General features: G+C 48.3%; 1 protein-coding gene across 1 annotated transcript; it reads right to left on the bottom strand.

Moving 5' to 3' along the window:
• Window positions 1–2282: 2282 nt before the first annotated feature.
• AQP4 (aquaporin 4) lies at window positions 2283–17352 on the bottom strand. Its single transcript, XM_059707426.1, has 5 exons — window positions 17008–17352; window positions 13387–13801; window positions 11388–11552; window positions 11025–11105; window positions 2283–6912 (listed from the first exon to the last, which is right to left on the bottom strand). Exons 1-5 carry the CDS (start codon window positions 17043–17045, stop codon window positions 6634–6636), a joined length of 978 nt encoding a protein of 325 aa, XP_059563409.1. The 5' UTR covers window positions 17046–17352; the 3' UTR covers window positions 2283–6633.
• Between the last annotated feature and the right edge of the window lie 156 nt (window positions 17353–17508).

Genomic DNA, 17508 nt, shown 5'->3' with positions numbered 1-17508 from the left:
GCTGGGGCGCTGAGGGGACTGGGTGCTGCCATCTTGTGGCTGTGGGCGCTGCCATCTTTGAGGGCGGGGCAGTCAATTAGCATATTCTTTCCTTATTGGGTGTGGACACCACCATCTTAGCGATGGCGTGAGGGTCAATTAGCATATTCCCTCTTTATTAGATAAGATGCAGAAGATCTTACCAGAAACTTTGCAACCCTCTTTTTCTGGACTAAATGAATCATATCTTAAATAATGGACTTTATATAATATTTTCCTAAACAAATCAATAAAAATTTTCCTAAATTACCCAAAGTTCCCTAAAGTAAAGCCATGGCAGCCCTGTTCTCTTGGTGACCTCCCTTGAGGTCAGTCACACTTGTCCCAGGCCTGTAGGACTTAATTTATCGCTCCTTGTACTTTAACAGGGATCCCCCTAGTACAGCTAGATTTAGTTCTTGCTACTTAAGGAAACATGTCTAATGGGGAATTAGGTTGATAGATGAGGGAGGACTTTGTGTGGTGTAGGGGAATCATATCAGTGGTTGGGATTCATTGGGATGTGGGTTCCAGTTTTTGCTTTACCACTAGGTATGGTTTTGGGTAATTCACTTCATCTCCTTGACCCTTGGTTTCCTCATGTTTGGAAATGAGAATGATAGTAATGTTTATCTCACAATGAGCCTTCAAGATAAAATGATTGAGAATAATATTTAGTATACAGCCTAAAGACTCATATGTATACTTGTAATTGATAATCATTCTAATCAATGCATTCCTCTTCTACCATTCTGATTCTTGGCCAATGCTCTTATAAGGGAAGAAGGAATATAGGGTATGATTTTCATCTGTTCACAGATTAACTCAATACCTCCAGATTGGACCGCTTCTTCTATCCATCATCTACCCAGTTATCCATCCATCCATCCATCCATCCACCCACCCACCCACCCATTCATCCATCCATCCATCCATCCATCCATCCATCCATCCATCCATCCATCCACCCAGTTATCCATCCACCCATCCATCCATCCATCCATCCATCCATGCACCCACCCATTTATTCATCCATCCATCCATCCATCCATCCACCCACCCAGTTATCCATCCATCCATCCATCCATCCATCCATCCACCCACCCACCCATTTATCCATCCATGCATCCATCCATCCATCTCGCATTTATTGAGCACTAGCTATGTACCACCACAGTGCTATGCACAAAGATTACAAACATCAATGTCATGATTTCTCAGCGGCTTCTGTACATGAGGAGGCAGCATAATTCAGCTCAGCCTTTTAGGGCCCTCAATGTCTTCTTAAGCCTGAGGAGTGAAGAGATAGAAAAACTAAAAAATAATAAGAATTAATTAGGACGGCATATTGTTTTGGACATTTTCCAAGCAGGATAATTATCTAAAACCAGGCTGACATTTATATCTCTAGCCTCCCATGCTTGTTAAAATGCTTTTCTTACTGAAATGCTCATTGAGCTAAATTTCATCTAACATCTGGCCACTGTATAAATATAGCAATGAAAACATGTCTTGTTGCCTACACATTAGGTATACATTTTAGAAATCCGATTAGCGTTTCATTCTTTTTGTGCATGTTCCTTTTATTTTTCTTTAGTGTTTGAGCTAATTTCAGGCTCCTAAATGGAATTATAAGAATTCAAATATATAGCCAGTGCCTACATAACAGCAAAACCAACTAGATTGGAGTTTAGCACTATGTGGCATTTTCCATTCATTGTTAGATGTTCCCTGAAGTTCTTTATTCACTCATGAAATGAGCACTTGTTAAGGGAAATGTCAAGCCTAGGGATCCATACTTAGTATTATGAGATGCAACATAATTCAGGGAGATCAATAAATAATACAAAGTCTTGGCCCTCAAGGAGTTTAGAACTTAGAAGGGAAGACAGACCTACACAAATGATTGTCCTCCAATGTGACAAATGTGATAAGAGAGGTTCATGTCCACCTGGCTCCTGAGGCACCATTTACTACTCGTCGATGGGTTGTACATGACAAGAATGATTGTCCCCAGTCCTTCCCTGAGGGTCTATAGCCTCTTAAAATTGAGGAGCCCCTCAAACCAAGGACGCAAGGGGGTAAGCCAGTACTCATGGCACCTATTATCCATCTGCATAGGCAGGACCTGAGGATGGATCAGCTACTTGGCAATAGCACCTTCATTTGAGTCACAGTTGTTTGTCTTCAGTTTTAGACTCGTTGTCATGTTAGCTGATAGTCTATGAATGAATGAATTTTCAAACATCACCAAGCACCATGCGTACCTTTTAAAACATTAACACGTTTATTTTCACAAGCTTAGTATTATGAGATACAACGTAATTCACGGAAATCAACCACAATGCTAATACTTTAATAGATTACCCCGAATATTAGACATTACAGTTTAAATCTCCTTAACATTAGCTCGAACGTTGGAATAACATTTCCGTTAATAAATGATTGTGCCTATAACCATATGTTCAGTTTATTCTCACCAGTTTATCATGAATTACAATTTCATTGTGATTTGGGTCATAAACATGATCAACTATTGTTTATATATTTTCATAAATTGCCTGTGTATTTAATTAATCCTGAAGAGAATCTAGAAATATCTCCCAATGGGTTCTATAAATTAAGTACACTTTTTTAGCTCTTGAATTTTAACACGCCGGGGATCACTATAATGGCTCTTAAATTTACTGAAGTAATTATTCCACATGTTCTATAGCATTTATTTGATAATGTATTTTATAAGTAATAGTTATTTTGTGAATGTGTGCAGCCACATGTTTTGGGCCCTGAATTCAATGTCTTCCAGGTATTTCAGGAAAATTATGGGCTTCAAAAGTTACTGCTGTTTGAGGTGACCTGTGAAGTACCACAATCCCAACGCAAAGAGAGAAAATGTGCTGCGAAGAATGTGTCTTGTTATACTTTCCAGAGAGTTACCACATCTTCCTAATACTTTTGATGCTACAAACATATCATGAGAGACAGAATAACTATTACTATCGGGTATAAGATATTCTGCAGGTGCATGTTCTATAGAGCTCCTGATGAGAATTATACTGGCTTTATGCTGTTCGATATGGGCCCTCTCGAGCCCCCAATGCCCTCTTCAGTGGTCACAAAGGTGATTTCTTTGTCCAGTGTTGACAGCAAGTGGGGATAATGGGACAGGTTGCAGCAAAGGGCCTCGCCAGAATCAGCTTTAGCATTTGCATTTGCTCCTCTATTTTGGAATTTTCCTGGTCATGTTGGAGTTTAAACCCGTAAGTGAGTTGCCTGGTTTCAGGGCCCAAGAAGAATAATTTTTTTTGCTATTTAGTAATTAATCTAGTAATTACTCAGGCAGCTTAACACCATCATCTATTTTATTCACACGTTTCTGTCCGTCCTGTGAAATCTTCAAGACTGAGCGGCAGCTCTAGCCAGCACCCACCGACTGCATTAGGAAAATGGTCAGATCTTAGAAAGTGTAAGAATGAATGCAAAACCTCAAACGGCAGGAACACAAAGCGTGGGAATCTTAAAGTTGGGCAGCGCCTTCGGTGCCAGAGAATACTTCCTTCCAGGGTGGACAGTTAGGACTCCTGGAAGGAAATGCTGTCCTTCAGCAAAGAAAACATTCATCCGAATTCTGGGCCTCAGCTTATTAAAAAACCGCTGAAAGCTTAAACAGCGGACTCTCCCCGTGGGAGCGCTCTGATGAACTGTGCACACGTTCAGAGTTGGGACCACCTTGCACTTTGGGGCGCTCGCTGTACTTCTCCGAAGGGAAGCGGCGGGCGCATCGTTTCCTGCCGGGGTGTAATTCATTTATGTCCTTCCAGCGTTTCCGCTCTCATCTCCTTTCTGTGTATCTGTCAGGGGCGCTCTCCTGGGAGCAGCACAAGAAGGGATTAAAGGAAAATAGCCTGGTACGTGGGTACTTTGGAGCCATCCTCGAGGCCTGGACCCCTGCTGCAGCGGTGTCATTAGGAAGGTACAACCTCATTCCTTTTCACGGGCAGAGCCTTGAGTGAAACGCAAACCGTGCTGGCTCATACGCAGGGAGAAAGGGCTAAAGCTTTCATGTCTCCAAAAAGGTAACTGCGCAAACATACTTGATGGTTTTTGCACTTCTATGACCTTCCCCTAGTAGTCCTTGAAATCATGCTTTTATTCAATATGGAACAACATAAAGATTAAGAGAAAATTATTCATGTTCTCGCATCCCCCCGAAATGTATATATTTTTATTAACTAACACGTGCTTTGAATACCTACTATGTGCCAGCCACTCTGTTAGCTGCTGGAAAACGAAGTACAAAGACATCATTTATGCTTTTCCTCAGCACTAACTTACTGGATGCCTAACGGAAGTGCGTGGAAAAGAGGTAAAACATGGCCGAGTAAAGTGATGGTGAGCCAGTGAGCTGTAGGAGGCTGGGGATATCTGCTTCGCTGTCCTTCTCAGCCCAGTTCTGAACTGAGATGTTTGCAAATGACCTTCTGAGCGGAACCACCAGCGATTCTAAGTCGTCAGTGGCATCGCACACACATTTAAGAAGGCGGGCGTGAAGCATCCTTAGCATCGCATCTAGTTCCTATAGATGCTCCCCAAACAGGAAGCAACCTGCATCACCTGCAGAGGGTGTGGTTGGCCACACCCTGAGAAAGGGGCCTGGGATTTGGCACCTGCTGCAAAAAAATGCCAGTGGCCGGGCCGGCATGGCTCCGTGGTTGAGCATCGACCTATGAACCAGGAGGTCAGGGTTCGTTTCCGGTAAGGGCACATGCCATGTTGTGGGCTCCATCCCCAGAAGGGGGGCGTGCAGGAGGCAGCCGATCAATGATTCTCTTTCATCATTGATGTTTCTATCTCTCCCTCTCCCTGCCTCTCTGAGATCAATAAAAATATATTTTAAAAAATGCCAGTGGCCCTCCCGGGCACAGCACTGGGGTGATGACTGCCTGGGAACCTCACACATCACGTGTCGCATTCCTAGCACCGAAGAGAATCAGGTTTAATAGTGGTCCATTATCTCACAGCTACAGACACAGCTGCATTAGCGCTGAGATGCGGCGCACAGTTGGAACTGCGTGCGCGAGAAGAAAGCCCTTGACGATCAGCTATTTACAAGCCATTCTTCGCAGCGATCGCATTTTGCTGCACGAAGGGCTTTTGTTCAGTGGAAGCGCCGTTTGCGGCGCTCTGTCTAAGATAAAGGCTAGCCTGTCCGGCTAAGATGATAGAAACTGGGGCTGGCAGAGACCATTCTACCGACAGTGAGGCCAAGCAGCACAGGAAAAAGCAAACTACTTTGACAAATAAACAAGTTAGTAAGGAAAGTACTGAAAAAGCTCGTTGGGTTATGTGCAGTATCCCTACTAGTGAAGGACTGTCATCTACTCGGCCTTGAACACAGGACGCTCTGCTGTCCTCACCCTTTTATTTGACAGCCACGCTGGTCCTTGTCTCTCACGCGTGTTCACTCATTAAGATATCATTGCACCCACAGCGACGATGATCAGCGCATCCCACGGGAAGTGAGACAGCAGCAGAGGCCGGGACTAGGCGGGGCCAGGTCACGCCTTCTGGAGCGGACAGAGCTTACTAGTCAACAAAAAGCCCAAACTCGCCTATTACGTTCTTGTTATCAAAAATAGGTCTCGGCTAATGTTTATCTATAGATAACCAAAGTTACAAACAAAACCCCTAGTTTTGCCAATAAATTAAAAAAAAAGGAAGCGAAGTTGTTAGGTTAAAAGCATAGCCTGTCACCCCCACACGTTGGATCTGAGGATGTGCACTGAAAACAGAACGACTACCTGATACCAGAATTCAGGTTTCCTCTTTCCTATGGTTTCTGTGTGATGGTTCTTTTCTCCCACCCTCATAAGGTCTCACGAATCGGTTTGTCCTGAATCTCAATAGATGTCTCTTACGATTTGGATGTTTTAGAGCTAACACATATATAGGGTTTCTGAACGTTCTCCCCATTTTGGGTTTTAGTTCACATTATCGTAGGCATGAGGAGGAGGAAGGACTATTATGAATTGGAGTTTGGGGTTAAAGTTTGGTATTTGAAATATAAATGGAAATAGTCCATCAGCAATGGCCCTTGTTAATGTATCCTTTTGCCGAGGTAGTTTGTAAGGAAGGGACTGCTCATAATACGAGCCTGCTGTATTTCCTCTCTGAGTGCGCATGACTCTGGGACACACTGTACTTTGCCACTGACAAACTTGATTTAATGGAACAAATACTCAAATGAGAATTGACGATACCAATTTCCTGGTCGAGGAGGAATAAGCAGATAGGTTTGCCTATATTTTCTGTCTGGCAAGACTTAACCAGATCCTGATACGCACTTTAAATTGATTACTAATGAGTGGCAAGTAGATACACCGGATGCATACTTGCTTTGGGGATACTGGTAAAAGATTTCTTTTTTTTTAGATTTGGAATTCACAATAGGATTCTTCCATTCCTCCTTAGTAAATAATGAAATACTTGTTAGCTAGGCTGAGTAGCGTGACATGAGACATGTCTACTTTATAACAAGTCTGTTTCCTTAATGGGTGGGAGGACCTCTGAGGGCAGCTCTAAGGGCTCGCGTCTGCTTTCAGTGCCATCTTCTAGTCATACGGAGGACAGCACTTCTCCCGACGGGTCCTTCCCCTTCTTGTCCTCGCCCCGGTCCATGTCAATCACGTGCACCACTCCGGGCTTCAGGATCAAGTCCTCGGTCTCTACCTGGCTCCGGTTGTCCTCCACCTCCATGTAGCTCCCTTTGGTTTGCTGGGCGGCCTTGCTGAAGGCTTCTTTGAACCGACGTTTGAGTTCAACATCTGGACAGAAGACATACTCGTACAGGCCACCGGCAAGGACAGCTCCTATTATGGGTCCAACCCAATAAATCTGGGGAGAAGAGGGAGGGGTTAGAGAACTCACGCCGAGAAAAGTCACTCCTTTGAACAACTCCCGCAGATAGAATTTAGCGGGCTTAAGCTAAGAGAGGGTCATGTGCGGGTCATGGGTAATGGGGCACTGTATGAAAAAGAGAAGAACTGGGCAGAATAAAGGAAAATACATCAAATCCATGTCAGAGAGCCATCGTTCAATGACATTTGAACAGAAAACAAGAAAAGGCTGTTTTCTCTTTTCCTGTCATGAATGACTTTCTTTGCATTTTCTGATGATCACTGAAGTACAGGTAGCTCCTCTCTGGTGAGACTGCATATAAGCGGATATAAGAATTCTTCCACTAACACAGAGAAAGGTTCCGGTGAGTGCTTTTCTGGTTTTCTTAATGCCATCTCACACCGGCTTCCTGCCGCTCACGGTCACGGCACAGATCTCCTCACCGGGAGCTGCAGTTGTCCGGCGCAGCATGACGAACGGGCTCTCAGCTCCCCGCTCAGCTGCTGTGCGTGTTGGCATCAGCGACTTCACTTCCTAAACCTTCATTTCCTCCCCGACAGAGTGGGGTTATATAACACCTTCTTCATGGGTGCAGGATTGAATGGAAATGGATTGAAACTTAATTACGTGCTTGTAAATACCGAATAGTTCCGGTTGCACAGTAACCTGCCCCTTTCCCTGTTTCCTAGATGATTTGAAGGCGCATGTGTCTAGGCCGGCTATGCGAGTAAGTCACCTCCATTCATGTCACGTGCTTTTCCTCTCTAACATGTGGTGATGGGATTTAATGAGCACCCTCCCGGTTCCTCCGTTACTCTTCCTGCAGAGTGCTTGCTCGCCCTTCCTTCCCAGGTGACGTGGAGAAGAACCCTGGACCAAGTTCACGGATGCTGGTTAGCTGAGGATGAGCAAGCAAGTCCAGAGGGATTTTAACTCAATAAATGAAAGCTTTTATCATATCACTTCTGTGTCTAGAATAAATTAAGTTTTGAGTTTGGGATAAACACCAACATCGGCTTTAGAGCACATGTAGGCTGTGGAATATTAGACATTCATTCGAGAGATTCACGTGGGCTCCCCTAGCCCAGTGGTCGGCAAACTCATTATTCAACAGAGCCAAATATCAACAGTACAACGATTGAAATTTCTTTTGAGAGTCAAATTTTTAAAACTTAAACTATATAGGTAGGTACATTGTTATTAACTTAATTAGGGTACTCCTAAGCTGGCCTTTGCTAAAAACGTCCTCAATCCGATTGAGGTACGTTCGCTGAGGTCGACCCCTTCCCACTCTCCCATCCACACTCCTGCATGAATCGCGTGCGCCTCCCCCGCCCTGCGTATCCTGCAGCAACCTGTGCGCGTCTCCCGTCGCCCTGCTGACCGACACCCCCCACTTCTTCTAACGCCACTTCTTCAAAATAGACTCGCCCAGGCAGAAAACTAACTTCTGCGCATGGGCCACGAAGCTTCAATTGCACTGTACGCGCGCCACATGTGGTATTTTGTGGAAGGGCTACACTCAAGGGGCCAAAGAGCCGCATGTGGCTCGCGAGCTGCGGTTTGCCGACCACTGCCCTAGCTGGTTTGGCTCAGTGGATAGAGCATTGGCCTGAGGACTGAAGGTCCCAGGTTTGATTCTGGTCAAGGGCACATGCCCAGGTTGCGGGCTCAATCCCCAGTAGGGGGCGTGCAGGAGGCAGCCGGTCAATGATTCTTTCTCATCATTAATGTTTCTATTTCTCTCTCCCTCTCTTCTTCTCTGTTTCAATAAAAAAATATTTAAAACAGTTTCTTTTTTAAAAAAAGAGAGATTTATGTGGGCAACAGAAACCCTGTTTACTGGGCACTGTCTCTGAGCCAGCTGTACTTTGTACTTTTCTCATATCCACTCATTGGACCCCAACGATACCCTTTGAGCTATAGATGTAATTGTAATTCCCATTTGACCAGGAAGAAAACCGCCTCTCTGAGAGGGTAAGAGGCTTGCTTCAGAGTTCATGCCTAGCAACCAGTGGAGCTGGGATTTCACCCCTCTTCTGAGCTATTATATTGTTTCCACTGTACAGTCTTCTCATTGGAAAAAAAAAGTGATGAATGATTCTGGCTTAAAACACGCTCTGAAAATTAATATCAGCATCCTCACTGCAAAATCTAAAGAGAATCCAATCTTTAAGCTAAAGCCGAACACACGTACTTAACAGGGGAGCTGGGTAGAGCGGTTACAAGAACCACGTTTCTCATCTCCAACGTGAAAGAAATCGTGTGAGAGCGCACCTTCTCCAGGCTTTCAAAGGAGCCCCCCTCTGACTGTCTTTACTCTTTGTTCCTTTGGTAAGATCGCCTTGGATATATTTACTCCACAAGCTACAAGTCCCACAGGGAGACTAGAGACTGTAATCCCAACACTTCCCCCAGAAAACCTATGACCAAGGCATCTAGCTGCATGTGCTAAAAATGGACAGCTCTGAATTTCAAACTGCTATTTCAAAACAAAGTCTTAATGTTTTAAAGGCTACAAAGGAAAATAATTTTGTTCTTAAAAATACAGAAAAGTATAAAAAAGAAAACTAAAATAATGTCATTACTATTTTGGTGTTACTTCTGGTCTATCATCTATCTATCTATCATTTATCTATCTACCTGCAGATATACTTTAACTTAGTTCTAAATTTCACACACCATTGGACATTCACTTTCAGTAGGAGTAAGTTTGTTATAAAATAACAGGGAGAAACTTTGATTCAATCATCAAGCTAAGAATTTTCCTACTCTTTAAATCATCACTAGTTTACCACACCTAACAAGTAATTAATAAAAACATGTTTTCACCTGCATTTTAAAGTCCTCATAAATTAAACTGAAAGTTGTCATTTTTCTAAATTTTAATTATAAAAAATGGTTTGAATTTATTAGGTTAGGTTGAACTAAAAGTTGTATGGTTTTCATAAGATCTATATACTGTCCATAAAAAATTTCCATTCCCGTTGGCGTGGGAAATTTGTTGAGGCACAGATTTAGGAGTATCAGTGGCACAATAACCAATCTGATGGGTAGTATTGCTGAAAAGTCTTTGCCTGTCTCAGTCCTGACTCTCGCTGTTGAACACGACTCACAGGCCACTCAATGGTGTGGATTTCCTGTAAAAACGTGGTGTGCCATTTCTCCGCATTTGCAGTGTAGACTGTGGCTGAGTGGTGTGGCTGGGCCAGTAACCACCCCGTGCCCGGACTAAAACACAACTGACGCTCTTTTATGTTCACAAACGGAAAGTTGTAAAACAGCACTCACAACATATAAGTGACAATAAGAGTTACCCCGCGTGAGGCTGGTTCGCACGTCTATTTATTTTGCTTATTGTAAGTTAGTGTGTGAGTGGCCGCAAAGCTGCCACATTATTCATTTAAGGAATTAACATTCCTTTTTGTAAGACACAATAGAAATAAAATTGGTGGTGATATTTGAAAACGGGCACCCCCGCTCTCAGAAGCACCGTCAGCGCATCAGCAGGTAGGGTAGGCCCCGGCTGAAAGCTTGCCTTTCCTGAAAGTCACTTATTTTTCCGGCTGAGGCTCCGGTGATAACAGCGTAAACGTTTGCACCATTCAGTCCTCGCCATCTGCACTTCAGATGCTTCCAACTTGCATCCTATTAATTGGGTTCACGCTTTTGTAAACAAAAAAGATAACTGTTTTTGCCATGGGCAGTGCTTTTAAGCATTTCATCCTTTTCTCCTCCTTCATCTTCTTTCTGCAAGTGTATTTTCTGTTATTGCCAGGAAAGCTTTACTTTCAATTATTTAAAAACCATCTCCTCTCCACTGTCCTGATTTTAACTGGTTCCACACAGGCAACCTCCCCGTGCAACGCATTCTGCTGTCGGCTGTCAGACACAGTGCCCAGAGCAGCGCTTAAAAAAAAAAAGACTATTACTGAGGCTCAGAGCAGATATAAGAGGAGATGTTTTGCCACGGATCTGCGCTAGTCTCTCTTATGAGAAATGTAATCAATAGGGGGTCAAGGTTGGGAGGAAGTACGAGAAACGAGTGAGAAAAACAATGAAAAAAAATAAAGAGCTGCCTGGGTAACTGTCCTCAACACGATAGTTACCCAGTGGTTTTCCCAGATTCCCATGATCACCGCAGGTCCGAAGGATCGGGCGGGGTTCATGCTGGCACCGGTGTAATTGATCTGCAGGGAAAAAGAAAGCAACTTTTTAGGCTTTGGTTAACAGGTCTACTGACAGGTCTCCTTCATTGAGATTTGCTACCATTTGCAGTGCTAACGGCACTATCAAGCTGCTCACTGCCATATCGACATCCTCGTGGAAAAGCTGGTAAAATCATCACCGAGAAGGGATAGACATGGCTGGAGTGTAAAGGACTACAGCTGTTAAACACAACATTTTCAGGCCAGCTCTAGGGCGAGGCTAAATGAAATGGATCAATTATTCAAATGGACTTGGAAACTTACTGCAAATAAATGTCCAATGGCAACAGAAAATCCAATTGCTAAAGCGATGGAGCCAGTGACATCAGTCCGTTTGGAGTCACAGCTGGCAAAAATAGTAAACACCAACTGAAAGGTAATGATCAGCTCCACCAGGAGTCCGTGGCCCGCAGTGAGATTCCCATGAACCTAGAAGGAGAGGAGTACTCCGTCTGAGCTGAAGCAGGAATACATTTTCGATGGCGACACAGCATTGTGAAAGGCATATTTCATCCGTATAAAAGCAATGGTGGGCATACGATTTCACTTATATGTGGTCTCTACAGAACAAAATAAAGCAACAAAACAGAACCAGACTCAGAGACACAGAGAACAGACTGACGGTTGACAGTGGCAGGGGTGGGGGGTGGGAGTGGGGAGGTGGGGACTGGGTGAAAAGGTGAAGGGATTGAGAAGCATAAATAGGTAGTTTCTGAATAGTCACAGAGATCTAAATGACAGCACAGGGAATAGAGTCAACAATCTATAATAATAAAAGTGTAATATGCTAATTAGACCAGACAGCCGAATGACCGTCTGGCCGTCCTTCCAGATGACCTTGTGGATGAAGCCGGGGCTGTGAGGGCCGAGGCAAGCTGTGAGGGCCGAGCCCCTTGCACAAATTTCGTGCAGCGGGCCTCTAGCATTGAATAACTGTGTAAGGTGCCAGGTGGGTACTTGAAATACAAGGGGGCCCACTCTGTAAAGTACATGAGTGTCTAACCACTCTGCTGTATACCTGGAACCAATACAGAAGAATCTTGAATGGAAACTGTAATTAAAAAAACAACCTGATGGCTGAGTCTTCCACCCCACTCCCAACTGAGACACTGCTCCCGTCCCCCCCAAAAGAAGGCATGAATTTCCACTCATTTGGGGCAATCACGGGTAATTAATTACTCTTACAATGACTAAGCAGGAGTTTGTGCTGAATGTTTTTTCTGCTCTACTTAACTTACAAAAGAGTTTCTTGAGAGTCTTGTAATTTTATAAGGAAATGATTAAATCCAGTAATTAGATTTAAATTAATTAATATATTTCAATTAAATTTTAAACCCTGTGTGTGTGTGTGTGTTTTAAATCAACTCTGGTGCTGAGCTAACAGACGATAATCCTAACCAGCTAAGAGCCAAGCTAGGTTCAAATGCCAACGTACTTTTTTAAGTGTGACCCTTAACATAGATCATTTAAAATTTCACAGACATGGCAAGAAACAAATTGTTTCTTCTGCTAGTGAACCAACGAATAATGGTAATAAAAGTGTCTTATGCTAAATGTATAGTTGGTGTAGTCACTGGGGTGGGAGAGAGAGAAGGAAAAACCCACACAAATTTTGTGCCATCAAGACAGTAATTTTTCAAGTCACTTAATAGCAAACAAGGATTTCATATGGATGCATGCAGCGTTGCCAGAATCAGCTCATCATGAATCATCCGAAATGCCCCGAGAATAAATTAGCCATTTTAGGAAGGTCTCTCAGGCCCCAGGGTGTCACTGAGTAGGGTCCGCAAGAAGCTTGAAGTCCAGGTATAAAAATAAGAGCGAATGGTGTACATTTTCACCACGGAATACTATGCAGCAGTGAAAAAGAAGGATCTCTTACCCCTGAGACAGCATGGTGGGACCTGAGGGTATCACGCTAAGTGAAATAAGCCCGTCAGAGAAAGACAAGTATCACATGATCTCACTCATATGTGGAATCTAATGAACTAAATAAACAGACAAACAGAGTGGATCCAGAGACATAGATGCATAGAACAGAGTGTGGACCCTCAGAGGGAAAGCAGGGGTGGGTGGGTGGGGAGGTGATCAACCAACGACCTTGCATGCATATAGGCACGACCCATGGACACAGACGATAGGGTGCTGAAGGCCTGGGGTGGGGGGTGGGGGCGGGCTGGAGGGGGAAGAAAGGGGACACATGTAATACTCTCCACAATAAAAATTAAAAACACAAAACTAAACTAAGAGCTAAAGAGGCTACCGTGGTGACCCCCAGGCCGCCCACCACGCCGGGCGGGGTGACGAGGTAGAGGATGCCGGCCCCGAGGATGGCGCCCAGGCACTGGGCCGCGATGTAGAAGACAGACTTGGCGAGGCTCATCTTCCGGGTGCACACCATGGCCACGGTCACGGCGGGGTTGATGTGGCCGCCGCTGATGTGTCCGAAGCACTGCACCATGGTGGCGATGCTGAGGCCGAAGCAGAGGGAGATGAGGACCATGTCCACAGGCAGGGGCTTCTCGGCGCCGCCCCAGTTGATGGTGGAGCCCAGGCTGAGCAGCACGAAGATGAGCATCGCCAGGAACTCGGCCGTGACCGCCTTCCAGAACGCCTGGGTCCAGACCCCGCGGAAGGCCACCATGACAGTCTGTCTTCTGCACCAAGGCCCGCACTTGCTGAAAGAAAACGGAATCAGCGTCAGAAGCTACGCGGCCTGGGCTCACGAATCCAGGAGGCACCGGGCCCGCGGGCTCGCTCCACTGCGGGGAGCCCCCCGGGTCACATGCGTGCCACAAAGACTGCTTCCGGGAAATCCCTGCCATCAAGTAATTGTCCCCCAAACCCATGCTCAATGGATTGCTGCCCGGGTCTCCTTCGATTTGATACGAAAAGATACTCCAGTTTCACTGGGAAATGATCAGAATTGTCACCAGAAAGGCAAACGTCTAAATCAAAGCCCGGAAAGATGGAGCGTCAGATGCATTTCCTTTGCAGTTCGTGCTCCCCCCACCCCCTCACCCCCAGCGAGCTCTAAGTGTCACTGGGCCTTTCCTGGTCGGTTATATTTTGAGCAGAAAGCACTAAAGCAGGGGGCCACCTCCAGGCGTGCAGTTTATTGCTCAAAATGGCGTTTTGCGAATGGATGGGAGACTCGGATTAGGGGGGGCTGTTGGGCAGCTGGAATGCTGAGGTCTGTCTTTGCAGAAGGCAGGCTCCTTGGGAGAGGGGATCCCCTGGTGACAGACAGGGGCATAGGATCCCCAGGGCCTCAGAAGAGCCGGGACCCCCTCCTGCTCCCCAGCCCGAGGGAGTGGCCCCAGGGACACTGAGCACAACTCCTGTCCAGACAACAGCGAGCGCTGGGACCCTGATGTGTCAACCTCAGGCCCCAGGGGAGCCTCTCCAAGGCCAGCACAGGGAGAGTGGTACCATGGGCAGTGCCCAGGCTCAGGGGCGATGCCCAGGCTCAGGGGCTATGCCCAGGCTCAGGGCAGTGCCCAGGTTCAGGGCAGTGGCCAGGCTCAGGGGCGATGCCCAGGCTCAGGGCAGTGCCCAGGCTCAGGGAAGTGCCCAGGCTCAGGGCAGTGCCCAGGCTCAGGAGCAGTGGCCAAGTGGACACACAGAGCTGCCATCTGCTCAGAGCCCCCACTGCCCACGTCCCAGGTGGCCCAGCAGCCCCCGCCCCCTGGGAAAGCTGCGCCCTGGCCCTCCTTGTGCTGGACCCTCTCACCCTCATGTTCCCTTCAGATAAAATCCCAAAGGGATCCAGAAGCTGGTCCATGCCAGCGGCCCAGGCACTCTGCCCCTCTCCAGGGGCAGCCCAGGGCGGACAGCCAGGGAGGCGGAGCTTGGGGGCCAGGGGCGGGCGGGCAAGGGACACCCAGGCCCTGTAAACACAGCCTGGGAGGAAAGGGCTTCTCTGGAGTTTTCCTGGTGGCCCCTCCTGCTCGGCCCTGGAGGACAGCCTGGGGGCCTCCCCCGGGGCGCTCCTGTGCTGGTGGGGTGAGGGGGAGGGGTGGTGGGAGCAGAGAGACAGCCTTGGGAGTGAAGACACCCCCTTCCTGGGACAGAACCCCCTCTCCCTGCCTGTAGACTTCTGAGCTGGGGAGATGGGCTTGGGGACAGGAAGCCAGCCACAGACTGAGAGGAATGCATGGGATCCCCCTTGGGGGAAATCACCCCATGTCTCCACTTTTCAAGGCTTTTGCCCTTATTCTTTGCCTGTTTTAGCAGCAAGAGCTAAGGTATGGCGAGCAGGTAGCAGAATCCAATCGCAGGGGCCATGAGAAGTTAAGCAAGGAGGCCGAGTGTTCCAACAGCTGCCTCCTGAGATGCTAGTGAGAGAGGACCCTCCTCCCCCACACCAATCCTGGGGTCCCTGGGAGACAAAGGGCCAGGGGAACTCAACCTTCGGGAGTCAACTCAGCCTCTGGTCTGACAGGGGGCCTCCCTGCAGAGTTGGAAAGAGACCCCCATTTCCTGCCCAAGCCCAGGAGGCTCCAGGGGGAGGGGACCGCCCGCCCGCCCACCCTGTCCCGCTGCCCAGGGAACCCTCTGAATGAACCCTGTAATTACAAAACCCGGCGGGCGGGGCGGCCGGGACCTCACACTCCCCAGAGGAGGAGAACACAGAGCAAAGCAGCGCTGGGAGAGAATTACCAACGTCCCCAAGGGGAGAAGGCAGGCAACTCACAAATGGGAAGAGAAGGGACGCGGTGGCTTCTGCAGCCGGCGCGCCCGATGGCCAGGGGCAAGGTGCTGGTACCTGCTGCTCGCCTGTGGCCGTGGCTGGAGTTAGTGGGAAAGAGGAAGCGACAGAGCAGAAAGCCCAGACCCGGTGGGCAGGTCCCCCTTCAGCAGCAGCGGCCACGGGTCACAGAGGCCCTGGGAGAGGCCCCTCCCTGCTGCACCCTCTTCTCGCACCTTCCCCAGCTCCCCGTCCCCTCTCCCTGCTCTTCTCTCAGCCCCTCTCCCTCCTCCTCTCTCAGCCCCTCTCCCTCCTCCTCTCTCAGTTCCCCTCTCCCTCCTCCTCTCTCAGTCCCTCTCCCTCCTCCTCTCCCCCCTCCTCTCTCAGGTCCCCTCTCCCTTCTCCTCTCTCAGGTCCCCTCTCCCTCCTCCTCCCTCAGCCCCTCTCCCTCCTCCTCTCTCAGCTCCTCTCCCTCCTCCTCGCTCAGCTCCTCTCCCTCCTCCTCTCTCAGGTCCCCTCTCCCTGCTCCTCTCTCAGGCATCCATCCACCTCTCCAGGGACCTAATTTCAGAAACTCAGTTGCTCTTCCAGCTTTAAATTTTCATCAGAAAAAATACTCACAAAAACCAAACAGATAAATAAACTGCTGATGGCGCATCTAACTTTCTTTCAAAACCCAGAGTCCGATCCCCGCCCAGGGCCCAATGACCAGCCGCCCGCCCAAGTGTCCTGGCAGCGCACCCACACCTGTGGCCTCAGCAGCTCCCCCCGCGGCCATGTCAGTGTCCCCCGCGTCCCCAGCGCTGAACGGAGCAGCACCGTTTGTTTGGCTTCTTTTGCCCCAGAACAAAGGGGCTCGCTGGTGTGCCCGGGTCGCACGGAAAGGGGCGCCTTTCCTTCCAGCGACGCCCAGCCGGCCTGCTCCTGGCGGCCGAGCCCCTGAGCGATCATTTTTCTGATGAAAAAGGCTGCTGGCAGCCCTACCTGCAGAGGGTCCCCCTCCCGTGCTGCCCGGGTGTCAGCTTGCACCCCTTTTCCGCGCTCGCTCCCTGCCCTGTGAGCCGATCGGGGCTCAGCCCCAGCCCCTGAGCTCAGTCTCCGCCTGGATTCCGGGGAGAAGGCCAGATCTCTGATAAGGCCGCCCGTCCCTGCGTCTGGCCCCGAGCGGTGTCCCCTTAGCGACGCAGGACTTACCCCCACCGCCTGGCCGCGGGTCTGGGTCTGTCGCTCATGCCTTCCCCCGCCGAGTGCGCTCGGCCCGCCCGCCCGCCGCTCCCAGTGCCCGGAGTCAGATTACGGCACTGGTCTGATTGGGCCGGGAGGGCAGGGGGGAGCCTGCCCGGGTGGCATCGCTCAGTGCCATTCGCACTGGGCAGAACTCTCCTCTCCCTGGTCCCCGTGGGCACGGGCCTTCAGGAACACAGCCGGCCGACACTGCGCTTCCTTAGCTGGCCATTTGACCACAGGACTCCCCCAAATCCTTGTCTGCGCTCTCCCCCCGCCCCCCCAAAGCACTGGTCGGTTGTGAGTTTGCAGTTGAAATTGGGCAGCTCTGAGACCACGGATGGCACCTTCCAGCCGTGGAGATGAACTGAGAGGCCGCAGCGCCTTTGTTTTTTTGAGCCGCAAAATAGCCGCTGGTGTTTATGTGAAGTGTTTGATCTGAGAAGCGGCATGTTAAGCACAAAGGGTAAC

Source organism: Myotis daubentonii, chromosome 8 (genome assembly GCF_963259705.1).
Source record: "Myotis daubentonii chromosome 8, mMyoDau2.1, whole genome shotgun sequence".
Lineage (NCBI taxonomy): Eukaryota > Metazoa > Chordata > Mammalia > Chiroptera > Vespertilionidae > Myotis > Myotis daubentonii.
The sequence above is the reverse complement of the archived record's forward strand: the minus strand, read 5'-3'. Positions and strand labels throughout refer to the sequence as shown.